General features: G+C 42.0%; 2 protein-coding genes across 3 annotated transcripts; one reads left to right on the top strand and one right to left on the bottom strand.

Moving 5' to 3' along the window:
- Positions 1-103: 103 nt before the first annotated feature.
- zbtb41 (zinc finger and BTB domain containing 41) lies at positions 104-6941 on the bottom strand. 2 transcript variants are annotated; one of them, XM_041055132.1, is made up of 11 exons: positions 6860-6941; positions 5000-6283; positions 4019-4226; positions 3443-3512; positions 3076-3223; positions 2762-2891; positions 2510-2605; positions 2278-2384; positions 2017-2122; positions 1777-1865; positions 104-1560 (listed from the first exon to the last, which is right to left on the bottom strand). In XM_041055132.1, the coding sequence occupies exons 2-11, from the start codon at positions 6249-6251 to the stop codon at positions 938-940; spliced, it is 2829 nt and encodes a 942-aa protein (XP_040911066.1). In that variant the 5' UTR covers positions 6252-6283; positions 6860-6941; the 3' UTR covers positions 104-937. The 2 variants fall into 2 exon arrangements, with proteins under 2 accessions (XP_040911066.1, XP_040911067.1); XM_041055133.1 differs by having other exon boundaries at positions 5000-6305; positions 6860-6921.
- Positions 6942-8548: 1607 nt separating this feature from the next.
- LOC121193407 (protein crumbs homolog 1-like) lies at positions 8549-15610 on the top strand. The gene is made up of 8 exons (XM_041055667.1): positions 8549-8597; positions 9071-10042; positions 11362-11912; positions 12059-12224; positions 13161-14079; positions 14195-14236; positions 14369-14491; positions 15358-15610. Exons 1-8 carry the CDS (start codon positions 8549-8551, stop codon positions 15608-15610), a joined length of 3075 nt encoding a protein of 1024 aa, XP_040911601.1.
- Positions 15611-16123: the final 513 nt, after the last annotated feature.

The raw sequence follows: 16123 nt of genomic DNA on the forward strand, positions 1-16123 counted from the left end.
AAGAAAGAAAAGAATAAATAAAAATTATACCGGTCTGTCAAAGGGCTAATAACTCAAACATTCATTCACTTCTCGTTTTATTCATCACGACACAGTTTGAGAAGAGCATCACCACTGTTTCATTTCATGTTTTCATGAGATTGACCACAATAACAGTAACAATAAAGTGTGCACACTTTTTTACACGCTTTTTTTGCTGTTCCACTTTTGTTTTCATCTGATTTTCCACTCCTTTGTTTCTAAAAATCAATAATTAAGAAAAAAAAAATCACATGATTTTAATGCCTGCATTTGAAATAAGGTTCTTCCACACACTCACAAACACACACACACACATCAGTACACTGACTTGTAATACTTAATAACTGTGCTCATATTTACGCAGCACAAAGAAAAATTCTTTCCTATGTTCATTTTGCATTCAACAATTACAAATTACCCAAAGTCTCTGAGCGACTGGTTGTACAGGCGGTACACAAATTACAGTATTTATTAAGGCCACTCAGTTTAAGTCTCCTCACTGTTAAAGGGCTGCAGTGTAATCTTTTTACAATTATATCTATGGATATTAGTTTTATTTATTTATTTGTTAAACCAATTGATTCTGTCCAAAAAATGTACTGATTAATTAGAAGCTAAAACCATTTCTACTGGAAACATTACCTGAATCATCTGTCAAGTTAACAAACCTGTAATTACTGTTTCTGCCACTTGATTAATCCACAATCACATTGATTAATCCACTGAATCAAGTTCAGATGTGTAGTTTTTGTCTTGAATTTAATCATTTACATGGAGGTCAAAAACTGCCCTCTGACTTAAAATGTGAATATATTTTGGTGGTGAATACTGTAGCTTCTGTTCTTTTTTCTGTTTAAAATGACTGAACAGGTTTTTCGGACTGTGCCTTGAAGACCTAGTTTTGGTTTAAGGAGCATCAGTGATTGTGATCAGAGTTGGAGATGTTCTGCACAGAGGAAGCTGAATCCAGTCCCAGCAGCGTGCCCAGGTAGGACTGCTCTCTGGGGTCCAGCATCTGATCGGGCCTCACAGGGTGGACGATGTTGGTGGGCTGGGGGGTGAGGGTGAATTTCTCTAAGAATGCCAGGTCTGTGGCGGCCTGGTAGCCAGAGTTCTGCTGTTGTCCTTGAGCCTGCATGCTCACAACGCTGTGACTTTGGGAGGAGAGAGACGAGGCACCGTGAGTGTTCAGGTCGCTCTGCGCTCCTCCTGTCACCTGGACAGGAACTAAGGTGACTGGCACGCAGACATTCATAGGAGGAGGGGTGGACTTAGGCACAGCACGATATGCCTTTGAGGTTTCCTCAAAAGGAATGGAGACTATTTTGTCTTCGCTGAGTGTGCTGAGGGGCTGCTCAGTAAACCGGGTGCTGTGCACATGGTCAACATGATACTTGAGCTTGTCTTTTCTTTTAAAGGTGGCGCTGCAATGGGGACAGTTAAAAGGACGAGCGTCTGAGTGAATCACCATGTGCTTTGTCAAGGTCTTCTTGATCCGAAATGTCTGGTGGCATTCAGGACATCTGTGGGGCTTCTCACCTGTCACGTCAACACAAGTGGAAACATTAGTGTGAGCGTATAAAAAAAAAAAGTATGTGCATAAAGGTGCAAGCTCGGCACGTATGCTCTATCTCGGCATACATGCCAAGCTAGAGCAGAAATCAGAAAACAGTCAATTGAGAAACATTTTGCCTCCGCAAGCATCTCTCTGCCACTCTTCTCTTCTCTATGCATGCACATTCTTTGTTGCCTTACCTGAGTGAGTCCTGAAGTGCATTTCTAGACTGGACTTTCCTTTAAATTCTTTCTTGCAAACCTCACACTGATGCACTGCGGTTTTATACCTGTGAAAAATTTCGTCATTAGCAGAGACAGAAAGCAGGTAGCAACATTTGGCAAACTTTGAAGGTCTGGCTAAGGTTACTATTACAACTTGTACAACAATACCAAAAAGGTTTATTAAGTGTGACTGTGATTTATATGATAAATACATACTTCTGCCAAACTTTCTCTCCCAAATGAACACTTCTATAGTGGACAGTGAGATGATCATGGCGTCTGAAGCACTTGCCACACTCTTCACACTGGTGTGCTTTCTCACCTGTAATAAATGTGGGCCAGGTTAAGATTGACACTGTACTGTATTTTAACAAGTGGCAAAGATTAATATGTGTGGATGAGACAAAGTGGAACCTATCACAAAAGAAGAAGAGGAAGACACATGAGAATCTCACTGTTGTATGTCTTATACTATACCAGAGTGTATTTTCTGATGCTTGGTCAGGTGATCGTGTCGTATAAACGTCTTCCCACATTCATCACACTCATAGCGCTTATCATCGTGGTGGACTCTGAGGTGAAGCCTGTCCGTGGAATAGTTTGCTCATTATAGGCAACTTCATGAATGATAAGGACAATCAAAGTGAGAGCTTGAAACATTCACAACCACCAACATCAGACAGCTTCTTCCAGTCTCACTGGGCCTCACCTGTAGGAGCTGCCATGACGGAAACTTTGGCCACAGATACTGCAGAGGTGAGGCTTCTCCCCACTGTGGATCCTCAAGTGCTCCCTCAAGGTTGTCCTATAAAGAAAAAACACTATTAAACAAGATGTTCCTGAAGCTCAGCCAGTCAAAGTAAGAGCTTGGGCTTTAATAATACATAATATGCACACTGCCACCGGACAAAATAGCACGGTGCTCTTCCAGGTGGGAAAGTTTAGGGACAGAGAGACGTACCTTTCCCTTACTGATTTCCCACAAACAAAGCAGGTCCACTTTCTCTTGCCTCCATGAGTACACTCGATGTGTCTCTTTCTGTTGCCTGTGTCATTAAACTGTCGACCACAGATTTCGCAGGGAAAAGGACCTGAAAATGAGACAGGAAAAAAACTCTTTGTTGTAATGACAAAATTGACAGTTAACATATGTTGTAATGATGCAAAAACTCAAATATTTAATTGTTAGAACTTTTTTTTAGCAAAGAAAATGATTATGTATGCTTATGATTATGAGATTAATTATGAATTTAATTTTCATGGCATATTTCTCACCCAGGTGGTACTTCTCCTGGTGCTTCAGTCTGGCAAACCTTGACTTGAAATATTCATCACAGAAGGAGCATTTAAAAGGCCGGTCTTGGGTGTGAAGGATCATGTGCTCCTGCAGGTGAGGTCTGCGGGTGAAGGTCTTCAGACAAATCTGGTTCCGAAATTTCAAAGGTTACATGTTGTTAAGATGTTGTTAAGTTTACACTGTTATATTCATGAACTACTAAAAATAATTAATTCATCGTCATACTTTATATGAACTCATATTTGAAAGTTCTAGGTATATTCATGTGATCATATTGTGAACAAGAAACAAAAACTGTGATCTACTATGATCAACCTGTATCATAAAACTTAAACCTGTCCTTACAGCACATTTCAAGCCTTCTGTCTTCCTCTTCTTCTTGGTAAGAAACTCTTGGACGTGGTCTGGATGAAACCTGGCAGGACAGTGAAGAAGACCATACAGTATGAGTGTAGCAGCACATGATCCAGTGGACCATCAGTGCTACACAAAGCGTTTTATTTCTTTAAACCTAACTAAAACTTAGAAACCACAATTCAGTCAGTATGAACATATATGCAGTATTTTTTCAAACTGCATCACCATAGCGTTTAATGACACTGTTACCATCATTTTATGTCTGTACTACATCCGATAATACACCTATGTTAAGGTGAAGAACTGTAGTTTTTTTTTAGCCACAGTGGCAGCATGGCTCTTGTAATGGCAGGGTATGTCAGCTGACCAATTTTGTCCAGAATGAAAAATGAAAAATCTCTGCAACTAAGGCCCCAAAAGATTATGCCTACTGACTTTGTTAAAACAAAAACATGACCTATGTTAACTGAACTTAGTTCAGGTGACTAAATTAATCCACAAAATAAAATGAAAGGGAAAGGAAACTGAAGGCAGACTGGATGTAATGATAGAGCTGTGTCTAACCTCCTGACGTGCTTGGCTAGGGTTTTCTTGCTGGCATGGAGTTTGTTGCAGAAGGGGCACTTGTGCTCCTTCTTCTGGAAGGGAGTGTCGCTGGCATGCTTCTTCTTGTGCACGGTCAGGTTAGACTTTGTGGAGTAGCGCTGGAGGCAGATGTCACACTGGAATGGTTTCTCTCCTGTGTGCACTCTGGTGTGACTCTCATACTTCCCTGGACAACACGGGCACAGTTTTAACATCATGTATCAGTAACCCATTTGAATCATTAGTATAATCACTGTCAATAAACACAGCATTGCTATGACAACTGAATTTCACACAGAACGAGGAAATGTGCTATATAAATGATTAGCTCTTATCCGTCTTACTTTTTAAACAGGAGAAAAGGAGAACAGGTAGAATACCAATAAACAACAATTCTGATTATTTATCATCATATCAAATAATCAAACAAAAATGTCAAACATTTGCTAAGTCCAGCTTCTCAAAAGTCTGAATTTGCTGATGTTTTGTTTTTTTCTATTTTCTATCTTTTTAAATTGAACATCTTTGGATTTTGAACTGTTACCTGGATAAATCAAGCAAACTGAAGAGATTAACTTGGGGTGTGGTAAATTTGGGATGGGGATGTGGATTTTCACTATTTTCTGACATTTTATAGACCAACAGACCAATAATTCACTCAAGTAAAAAATAAGATGAATAAATTATATTGTTAGTTGCAGTCCCACCATGTAAGATAGAATTTATAATTCTACTAATAGTAAGTAAATCTAGATATTTAATAGAACGATTGTTGTGTTTATTGTTCTTCTTTTATCTTAATCTGGTAGGGTAAGCTGAAAAAAAAAGTTGGCTTCAGTTCTCAGTGATACTAGCAATACAACCACCCCTCTACAATGGCCACCACTACTAATGCTGCTGCTGCAACAGAAAACTTTAATAATAACACTAATAACCTAGACCTTATACTATGGTTCCCACCTGCTCGGTCAAAGGTCTTGTCACATTTGGGACACTTGAGAGTCTTCTTGCTGGAGGTCTGGATGATGACTGGAGCTAGGCCCTCAGGGTACACTGGACTCTGATTAGTGCTTCCAGCTGCGGACGCATGCACTTCCACCTCTCGAACATCCTGCTGGAGCTCTGTCTTTTCTACCTCTAAACCCTGCTGACTTGCACTCTTCTGCGCTGCACACACTTCAGCAATTTTCTTTTGGGCAACCACGTCTTCACTCACATCTCCTCCCTCTTCCTCTTCATCCTCCTCATCCACTATGTCATCCATCTGCGCTGGTTTAGATGTCTCGTTCATGTCAGATTTGGGAGTTCGGTTTTCCACAGCCACCTCTGCTGCTTCTTCTGCTCTGTCTTCATCCTGCTCTCTTGGTGATACAGTCCTTTGTCTTTCCTCAGGAGTGTTGATGAAGTACTCTTCATCATCTCTCTTATACTTAGTAGGTGTTCTCCTCCTACGAGCTGATCTCCGTGTGGTAGCACTCCTCTGACCTGCTGTCTTCTCCTTCTCAGTTGAGGTTTCCTGTGGTACATCACTGTGACTCTCAGCCAAGTGGTTCTGCACAGAGTTTTCTGAGCTAAACTGGCGACTGCGCAGGGTGCTCTGTTCAGATGGGCTCTGGAAGTCTGTGTCACCTGCTGGAGAGTCACTGGGGGTCATTTCTACCTCAGGAGACTCTCTTATCTCAGCCTGGGCCTGGATCACATTTACAGAATGGACGTCCCCTTCTCTGCTCAACAATTTTAGTATATCCATCATGTCCAGGAATCGGGCCGCTTCTGTTAGAGCCGGGAGGTCTGTCTCTGCGACAACGCACTCAGAGGTGTACAAAAAGCTTAGCAAGGGCTGGAAAACAGAGTCCTCCACATGGTCCAGAGTCACATGTGTTGTAGCAGGGTTCTTGGACAGCTCAGCGTGGAAGTAGCTGCTCCCATGGGCCAACACCACCTTGTGGGCACTGTAAAGCTTCCCACCCACAGACACAGACACATCGCAGAACTTCTGCCGCGTCCGGTCCTCATTCAAAAACTTGAGGAGGTTGCGACTGTGCTGCAGCATAGTCACGTGCCTGATTTGTGAGGCTGATCCTGGAACAGTTTCAGAGTTTGGTGGGGCATCAGTGCTCAGCACACTGCCCGGCACTGTGGCACCTTCATTGCTGGCACTGACCAGCCTGCTGCGTTTAGGACGCAGGGGGGTACTGGGCTTTTTCTTCATCGGTGTGTCCGATGGGCTACCATAAATCACTCCTGAAAACCAGAGGAATAGAAACTGTGGAGAATGAACATGCATAGATCATAATCTCTTAAGTACTGTGTTTTGATTTACATTTGATGGGACTGTGATATGAAAGAGGCTAGACAAATGGTTTAGCTTTTAAGTGTAACCAACTTTAAAAACACAACAATAAGACCGACAGCATGACGCTGACACGAAGAGGATATTATGATGAAAAGTTATCATAAATGTGTACACTGTGCATAAACAGATGCACAATAACGACTTAATGCTAACGTGTAAGCTGTATTTTCCCCATTTATTAATGCAACGCAGAAAGAATGACCAGTTGCTATAAACACTGCACTCTGTAGACAATATAGGCCTAAAGGAGACGTGAAATTAAGCTAGTAACCGTGTTGCTATCCTGAATTCTTAACGGTGTAGACCCCTGCATTTGCAGATTCGCTCCCCACCTCAAGGACCCCTAACACTATGATGAGTCTGACGGGCGGACCCCCCTCCGGGGAGAGTGTTGACAAACGACCCTTAGTGCTACCCCGGAAATTAACGTGTATATTGGGATATTTTTGTAAAAAAAATCTTACCTGAGAGATACGGGCCGCGTTTACTAACCACTACACAGCCCAGCTCACATAAGTAAAGTGGAAAATAAACAGAGGAATAATAATTTCCTGAATATCTGTAACGCCCAACCTCACCATCCTACCAGAAATGTCGGACGCTGCAACAAACTGTTCGCTCATTGGCTGTTTGAGCTTTTGTCCTGTAACGCTCTGGTTTAGAGGTGCAAACAGAAGAAAACAATATAAGCATCAGGGGAAATACGAGATTTGATTCTTTCACTCGTTCATTAAGCGTATGAGCCTTAAGAATTCAAACATGAGCTAAACAAAGAGGACGTGCAGGCAGTATCATAATGTTCACGATAGGCTTCACCATGCGAGGGTATTATGGGTAATGTAGTTTGAAAGCTAATAGCATACCTCCATTAGCTGCTAACCAGTTTAACATCTCAGCAGTGTGAAGCCAGTTATCAGACAGATAAAGTTACATGTTATGTAAAATGTAAACGTGTTATACAGTAAATTAAACCACCCATAATTATATAAATAATTATATAAAATGAGTAAAACTACCTGTACAATGACAGCTATAACATTAAATGAATGGTTACATCTCAACGCATCAATAATTTGAACAAACAGATTAGCTGCATATCAAGGCCTTTTAAATTTTAAGTACATTTTGTTGATAGTACCAACCAAGATTTACATTTAAATAGGACTTTTGCTTGTAACAGAGTATATTTCAATTGTGGTATTCCTACTTTTATGTAAAGTAAAATATCTGATTGCTGATTTCACCACTTGTCTTTTACTTTACTCAAGATGTATTATATGAGTCTATCTATCAATTCAAATATGTGTGCAAATACACCAGCTAAAAGAAAAAAATAAGTGCTCTAGCATAATGATAAACGTGCACATTATAGTATTTAATTGCTGTGTTTATTTTACATGTTGGACCATGGCCCCAAATTCTGGGCTTTAGCATACTGTACTGTAAAACCTGAGCCAGAGCAACTGCAAAACATGTAACATTAAAAACAACAGTAAGGCAAGTAGTATTACTAATGAGCAGAAGAAATGCTCTTTAGACTCTTTAGACATGCTCTTTAGACTCTTTAGGGCTCTTTAGAGACATGACTTGTGATGACGTCCGTGACGTTTTAATGACAGAGATACTTCCCAGATTAGAACCACTGGCCTCAGTTTACTTCTTTCAGGGCACAAACGTATTTGTGTTTATGTCCACATTTCAGGGTGTGTATTTAGAGTTCAGTTGTTGGAATATTTCCTCCTACAGAAAACTGAAGATGTAGTAAAAAAAAAAGCTGAATTTCGGTTTGTTCCTCTGCTGAGATCAGGTTCACCATCTGCTCCAAAATTCTCACATCGCATTGTTTTCATCAGGTCACTTATATAAATGTGTATCACAGTTCTGTCAAGGGAAAATATTTGCAGTTGTTCAAATTAGCCTCCTGGATGAACCCCTCCTGTCAACAACACATGAAATGTGTAAGACATTGTAAGTGCATTAGCTTAATCCCTCCTGTCTGGCTCTTGGCGCTCCAAGCATTTCAGTGAGCACACACATGCTTGGAGGAGCAGAGCTGAAGATGGAGCTGCACAAACAAGGATTCTCCACCTGTCTTTGACTTAAAATGAAGATATTGCCAAGCATCTAGTAATTTGGAAGACTTTTTGAGTACAATGTTCAGATACAACGTGCATGTGTGGATGTTATGGTTGCTTTATGCAGGTAAGCTTACTGCATATGCATATGTTGTATTCATAAATGAATATTATTTGCAAATGTTTATTGTATCTTCAAGCCAGTATAGTTGTGTAAGTAGTAATAATTAGAATTTTTTCTTCCTCTTGTCATTATGCATTGTCATATTTGGAAATAGTGGCCCAGGTATAAATAAATGTATTGTACAATTGCTTTATATTCTAGATTTATTCCTAAAACACTTTTATGTCTGAATTTTAAAATTAAGCAATTATTCGAGTGGTATGTTTTCCCAGTTCTTTTTTTTATTTGGTTCTCATCTATATTTTGGAAGTTTATTTGTGTGTGTGTTTATATATATATATATATATATATATATATATATATATATATATATATATATATATATATATATATATATATATAAAAAATATATAATATATTATATATATTATATATATAATAAAATAAGTCATAATGAATTGTAATGGTCTCTCTAGGCACTTTGTCCGGAGAGGACATCTATGGATGTGAACAGCAGCCATGCCAAAATGGTGGTGTATGTGAGAGCCACAATGGGGGATTCAGATGCCTTTGCTCCCAGCAGAGCCAAAATGGGCGGCTATATGGGGGAGAGACTTGCACAGTTGCACTTTCAGGCTGTGATGACAACCAGTGTGAGAATGGAGGAATATGCTCTCCTTTACTTGTAAATGATCAGCACACTTACACATGCATCTGCCTTGCTGGCTTCACAAGCTCAAAATGTGAGACCCCCACAGTCTTCTCGTTTGAGTCCAGAGGCTACATGTACATAGAGACACAGCTTCTAGACCCAGAGGCTCCTCTTCATGTCACATTCAGCTTCAAGACAGGAAGGGCAGTCGGTACCCTCTTGCAGCGCAGAGTGGACGACTTGCTCCTCAGCATCGAGCTCATGGAAGGGCATCTCTGCCTCCGCAGCCTGAGAGGTCAAGGCTCCAGCACTCTGGTTCAAGAGCTCCCAGAGTACCTGTCCAACAATAAGTGGCACACAGTGGAAGCATCATTAGGCGGCGTGGTCAGTCTCATCAGGCTGCTCTGCACGGAAGGAAGCTGCACCAGAGACTCCAGCAGCGAAGTCCAGTTGCTTGAGCAAGCCTCTGCTCTCCCTGACCCAGGATTGGTTCGTCAAAGCCTCTTTCTAGGAGCAGTTGGGGGCAGCTGGGGTTTGGGCAGAGCAGTGGATGAAGCAGACTACCTGCCTGCTTTTCTAGGCTGCTTCAGAGATGTGTTTGTGGACTCACGTCTGGTGTTGCCTGCTATAGTGCCAGAAGATTCAGACACCCAGGTAAATGTCACTGTGGGATGCAGTGACAAAGACAAGTGTGACAGCAGCCCATGTCAGAACCGCGGGCGCTGTGTGAGCCAAGGCTGGAGGAGCTACATGTGTGAGTGCCACAGACCATATGAAGGAAACAACTGTGCAGAAGGTGAGACCTACACACACCCCACTGCATGGCATTTAAATTAAAATTTTTTCAAATATATTTCCACTAAGAAAACCAATCAACCAAACTAACCTCCCATGCAGGTAGACAGGGTTGACAAAATAACACAGAATTGTTGGCAGAATTAAAAGTGCAACATGATGTGAGAACCGGTACAGGTCAAGCCGCCTCCATTGCATCACTGCAGGATTCTCAATGGTTAGCCACTAAGAGAACCATCCTGCAGGATGATAAAGTTAGTCAGTCGACTTTAAAGGAGCTTAGAGAGTCAGTAGAAATAGCACAGACTTCAGCCACTCAGTCATGCAATTAGGAGGCATTCTACAACACCTGGGCTGAGGATTAAAAAAACGTGGTTCCAGGAGCCGACCTGGAGTGCCTTCACTTTGGCAAATCAGAAAGTCTTATGGACTCACGCCTTGCAGAAGCACTTTCATTGGTTGGCATCCTCAGCAGCTTCTTCTGTTCATTGAAGAGAGCACTCATTGTCAACAGAATGCTGGAAATAGTCCGTTACTTCACCTGTCTGTCAGTACAAGCATTTATTAAATTAATGAACAGAATTTGGTCCATAATGCAGATAACTGCACAAAAATCAAATGTTTTATTGGCTCTAGTTTGACATTTTGGGAAATATGTTAATTCACTTTCTGGTGTGGAGTTAGATGAGAAAGAATAGAATAGAATAGAATATACTTTATTGATCCCTTTGGGAGGTCCCTTGGGGAAATTTGGGTACCAGCAGCAGTACAACACCAAAAAACACCAAAAAAAATCAGTACAATTGTCATGTGTGTCCATTAAAAAATCTGTTAGCTTAGCTTAGCAGCCTGGAAATGGGGGAAACTGCACATCATTTGATTAATTTGTGGAAAAAAGCTAGATGTGCCAGACTGTCTTGGTGCTGAGATGTTGCCAGGCAACCAGCAGACACATCTGGATGTTACTGCTCCTGGGCAAGAAATAGTCCAGCCCATAACCCCCTGTGAAATGGCAAATTATCATTTGTACAATTCCATTTTTGTACAGATTAAACACATGAGATATGACCTGTTAATTAGTGAGCTTTGAAGGTGGTGGTAGGTGGCTTTATTTTTATCTTTGGACAAACCCATGCTAACTTTTTCTTCTGTTTCCAGTCTTTATGCTAAGCTAAGCTAAGCAGCTGCTGGCTGGAGCTTCATATTTATTTTGACAGACAGAGAGCGGTCAATCTTCCCATCAAACTCCAAAATGTTGTACTATTCATCAGGTTTTGGTTAAGTTTGACTTTAACCTCTCTGTTCTCTGTACCCATACAGAGTATATCACTGCAAGGTTTGGAAACCAAGACCTGGAGAGTTATGCTGTCTTCTCGTTAGACGATGACCCAGGTGATAGTGTGACTATATCCATGTTCATCCGCACCAGACAGTCAAGTGGCCTGCTCCTCATCCTGGCCAACAGCACCAGCCAGTACCTCCGCCTGTGGCTGGAGGAGGGCAGGGTCAAAGTTCAGGTCAACAACTTTGAGACACTTGTTGGTCAGAGTGCTGTCAGTGATGGCCATTTCCATCTGGTGACTGTGAAGCTGGAAGGAATGGCAGCCAGCTTATTTCAGTCAGCCCAAGACCAAGGCTCCATATCCATCAGGCACATCCAAGCCCATCCCGGGGATCTGGTTTTCATTGGAGGGCTGCCAGACTCAAGGGCCTCTGCTTCGTTTGGTGGCTACTTTAAGGGTTGTATCCAAGATCTGAGGATTAACAATAAACGATTGCAGTTCTATCCCATAGCAACTCCGGTGGAATCTTACAACCTGGAGAAACTCATCAATGTTGCGCAAGGATGCAGCAGTGACAATGCCTGTGCTGTGAGTTGTATCAGTGCTGTCATGTTAACCCTTTTTTTCCTTAATGAACTAGTGACATGTTTTCATTCCTTATCTCCACAAATAGCAGACATTGCTCTCAGGGAGCATTGTTTGATTGATTTGAACGACTGTTTTCTCTTGATTAGGTCAACCCCTGTCTCAACGGTGGAGTGTGTTACTCCATGTGGGATGACTTCATCTGCAACTGCCCCCCCAACACTGCAGGGCAGCGCTGCGAAGAGGTTAAATGGTGTGAGCTGTCTCCCTGCCCCGCCAGTACCATTTGTCAGCCCCGCTTTCAGGGCTTTGACTGTAAGTATCCTGAGATCAGCAGGTTGTTGTTGCACTGTTCCTGTCTTAGAACAGGCTCTATGCTATAAATAATATTTTGTGTACAGCCTTCGTTACTATTATTGTTTGTGACATGTGAAATGATTGCCAAGAAAAAGGATCCGTAATAGATGTGTAAGCCTTTTATTGTATTAGGCCATTTCTGATCTTGAGTTTGTATTCACTGAAGGGACTGTCTGCAACGTGTGTTCCCTTCAGGACTCTCACTGCTGCAGGCACCGATTAATTACAGTGCGGCTGATTACAGAAGGGAACAGAGTTGAGGCAGGGATCCTACATAGGATTCCTCTAAGACGTGGTAATCCCTGGTCAGATTAAGTCTGTCGCCACACGCCTGTGGAAATTTACGATGACAAGTCTTCCTGGAAATATCACATGTTCACAAAGAGAAAATTAGGGGAGCTGCTGATCCAGAGTAGCTGCCAGTAAAAGCCATTTTAGCAGCTCACATTGTATGCATTTTGTCTACAGTCTGCTTTGTCTCTTGTGCATTTTATCAGACAAACAGTAATAGTTTAAAGGCCCTGAAGATCTATTTGATGGGTTGTTGCTTATGTTGCCAAAGGTGTCAATAAAGCCTAATCAAACTTAAAGTTTTGAGTTTTATTTTTCAAATTTAATGTTATTAGCGTAACTTAACACATGCCTAAAAATCTTGTTTTTGCTGATCTCCAGTGGTTTAACTTTTGGTTTTCCTGCACTGATGTAGAAGTGTACTTTAGGACACCATGACATCACTGTTAGGCATGGTTACAGATGAGGGGTTTAGTATTTAATTATAGTAAGAAAAGGCACTATGTCTTGGTACTGAAACGTATCAAATGATTGGTAAAACTACCAATTAAGTACTCAAATTTCATTTCAGTTCACTAAGTCTCTCCCATTTCTTTCCTTCAGGTTTGTCTAATGTGACATTTCGGGCTGAAAGCAGCATTTTGCACTACCGGAGCAATGGAAAGATCAGACGCAGGCTCACCAGTGTGTCCCTCAGCTTCCGCACAAGACAGTCCACTACCACCTTACTGCATGGACAAAAGGACTCAGACTACCTCACTGTCTCCCTGCAGGACTCTCATTTGGTCATGGAGATCCAGGTTGGGGATGACAAGGATTTCCCCAAGGTGACAGTTCAAAGTCAGTGTCCAGTCAGTGATGGAGAGTGGCACACTGTGGAGCTCATCATGGAGAGAAAGACGCTTCTGACCTCTAGGTGGATCATGGCTGTGGATGGAAGCCAGAAGGAAATAAGCATCTCCAAAACAGCTGCGGGGGACTTGGATTTTCTTAGGGAGGGAGCAGACATTTTCTTGGGGGGACTGAGCATGGTTGCTGGGGTGAAAATGTCTGGCTGTCTGGGTTCTGTGGAGATCGGGGGCCTTCTGCTTCCTTTCCACCTGGACACAGAGTTGAACCTCCCCAGACCTCAGGAGGAGCAGTTTATGAGGACAAATGGCAACGATGCCCTGCAATACGGCTGCTGGGGGTCCAGTGTGTGTGAACCCAACCCTTGTCAGAACCAGGGTGTGTGTCAGGACCTGTTTGACCTGCATCACTGCACATGTCTCTCCGGATGGACAGGACCGCTGTGTCAAGACCCAACAGACGCCTGTGTCTCCAGCCCCTGCATCTATGGCAACTGCATCAACCTACTTTGGGGATTCAAGTGTGAGTGTGAGCTGGGGTACAGTGGTGAACAGTGTGAGGTTGAGATCGATATGTGCGAAAACAGCAACTGTAGCAACGGTGCCACGTGCCTCAAAGGCTTCCAGAGCTACTCATGCCTTTGCCCTCAAAATCTGACAGGCCAGTACTGCGAGTGAGTTTGTCAACACTTTATTAATATCTCTCTGACACCAAAGTTACAGCAGCACACACCTATAATAGCTTACCAAGCTTTGAGTTGTCCTGATTTGCAACTTTGTCTCTCACAGTGACAGAATTCCTGAAATCTCATGGTACATTGAGGCAAACCCGTAAGTGCTTCTACACTAAATACCAAAGCTCAACACATTTCCATTATTTCATCAAAACAAATAAATACTAACTCCACCAGTGCCGAACTGGAGGGCATTGACATTTCTGTTTGTGTCCTTTTGTCTGTTAAGACTTCCTCAGTTACCTGTATCGACATGCATGGGTACAAGATGGAAATACAGCTGCTTTAACGGAGGGAACTGCTCTGAAGCAGACAACACCTGTTACTGCCTGCCGGGTTTCACAGGGCAGTGGTAAGGCATGCATAATGATATTTAATCCTCTTTACAGCCTGTAGGTTGCAACTCCAAGGTTTCACAGCACCAAGGGTCGGGACCAAATGGCCCCACATGGGGGTCACTAGATATTCAGACAGGGCCACTAATATTAAGACTGATCTGTTGATTTGTCTGTGATAAACTGAACATAACTGAAATAATTAAATAGGTTTTACACACAGCATAATTGCCATTAAATTGGTTTATGGATGCCTCTGCACCATTCCCCTGAGAGAATCTTTGGACCTATAATCAGGATCATGAGCCAGAAAAGGCTGAATACACCCTGCAATGGGCCTGTGCTTAAGCTGCTGTTGTCAACAGCAACATTGGATTGAAAAGTGTAATGCAAACAGAGACAAACAACTCCAACAAACAAAAAATGATTATGCATCTCTGTTTTTCCCTTCAGTTCTACAGAGCTTTTTTTTTTTTTTATCTTTGAGCTCATTGTTTTGGTTTAACAACTTCTCCTTTGGTGTTTTTGGTTCACACTTACCACTCCTGTGTCTTTTTAGATACTGCAGAGAGCTGTTTTTAGCACAAAAGCCTTAAAAGCTAACAGCCCAGTACCAGTCTACAAAGTTAGACAAAGTTAGCAAACTATCTGGTGAACACAGTGGAGCATTTAGCTAACATTTTCCTCAGGAGTTGGTGGAGCCAAAAAAACATGGCTAAAAAAAAAGAGTAAAATTAAGCTTACATTTGTTAGGTGGCCAGAAATTCAAATTCAAACTAATGCTAATGTTTCTGCTGCCCCCAAATGGCCAAAAATCCAGTTACTGCAGGTTTAAGTTTGCCTTTTCTTGTTTTTGATCCATAATTCTCTCTCTTCCTCTCAGGTGTGAGAAGGATGTGGATGAATGTGCCTCGGACCCGTGTATGAACGGAGGCTTCTGTGTCAACTACGTGAACAGTTTTGAGTGTGTGTGTGATATGAATTACTCGGGGATACACTGCCAAATAGACATCAGTGACTTCTACTTGTACCTCTTCTTGGGCCTGTGGCAGAACCTCTTCCAGCTGGTGTCGTATCTTGTGATACGGCTCGACGATGAGCCAGAAATTGAGTGGGGCTTCCATGTCAATGATTAATCCCCTCCTTGTCTGTTATGGTCAAATAATTAATGGAAAGTTCATCATGTGATGTGTTATCCTAAATATCCATAATGCTTTATACAAAAGGGAGGAGAGAACCACAACATCCTTAAGTGAATTCAGCTTTCTCAGGACAGGCTGCTTCATCACACCTGTGTGATTGATAATCTGTCTTCTTTCATTTTTGTCACTTCCTGTGGGCAGATACGTTCACATAGATCAGGGGTCAGCAACCCGTTGCTCCAGAGCCGCATGTGGCTCTTTCATCCCTCTGCTGTGGCTCCCTGTGACTTTGGAAAATAAATAATGAGTATTTAATTTAACTGTATTTTTATTTTAGTTTGTTCATTTTTTAAATGTAATTCTAAATGTGAGGATTACGGTGATCTTGTAAATTAAAGCGTTTTTAATTTTCTGTCGCTTAAAATATGCGTCACTACCGCCGCTGTGCAACACCCGGTGGCAACACCCGGTGGCAACATTTTCAGGTTGACAGCTGACTGCACGCTC

Source organism: Toxotes jaculatrix, chromosome 14 (assembly GCF_017976425.1).
Source record: "Toxotes jaculatrix isolate fToxJac2 chromosome 14, fToxJac2.pri, whole genome shotgun sequence".
NCBI classification, from domain to species: Eukaryota; Metazoa; Chordata; class Actinopteri; family Toxotidae; genus Toxotes; species Toxotes jaculatrix.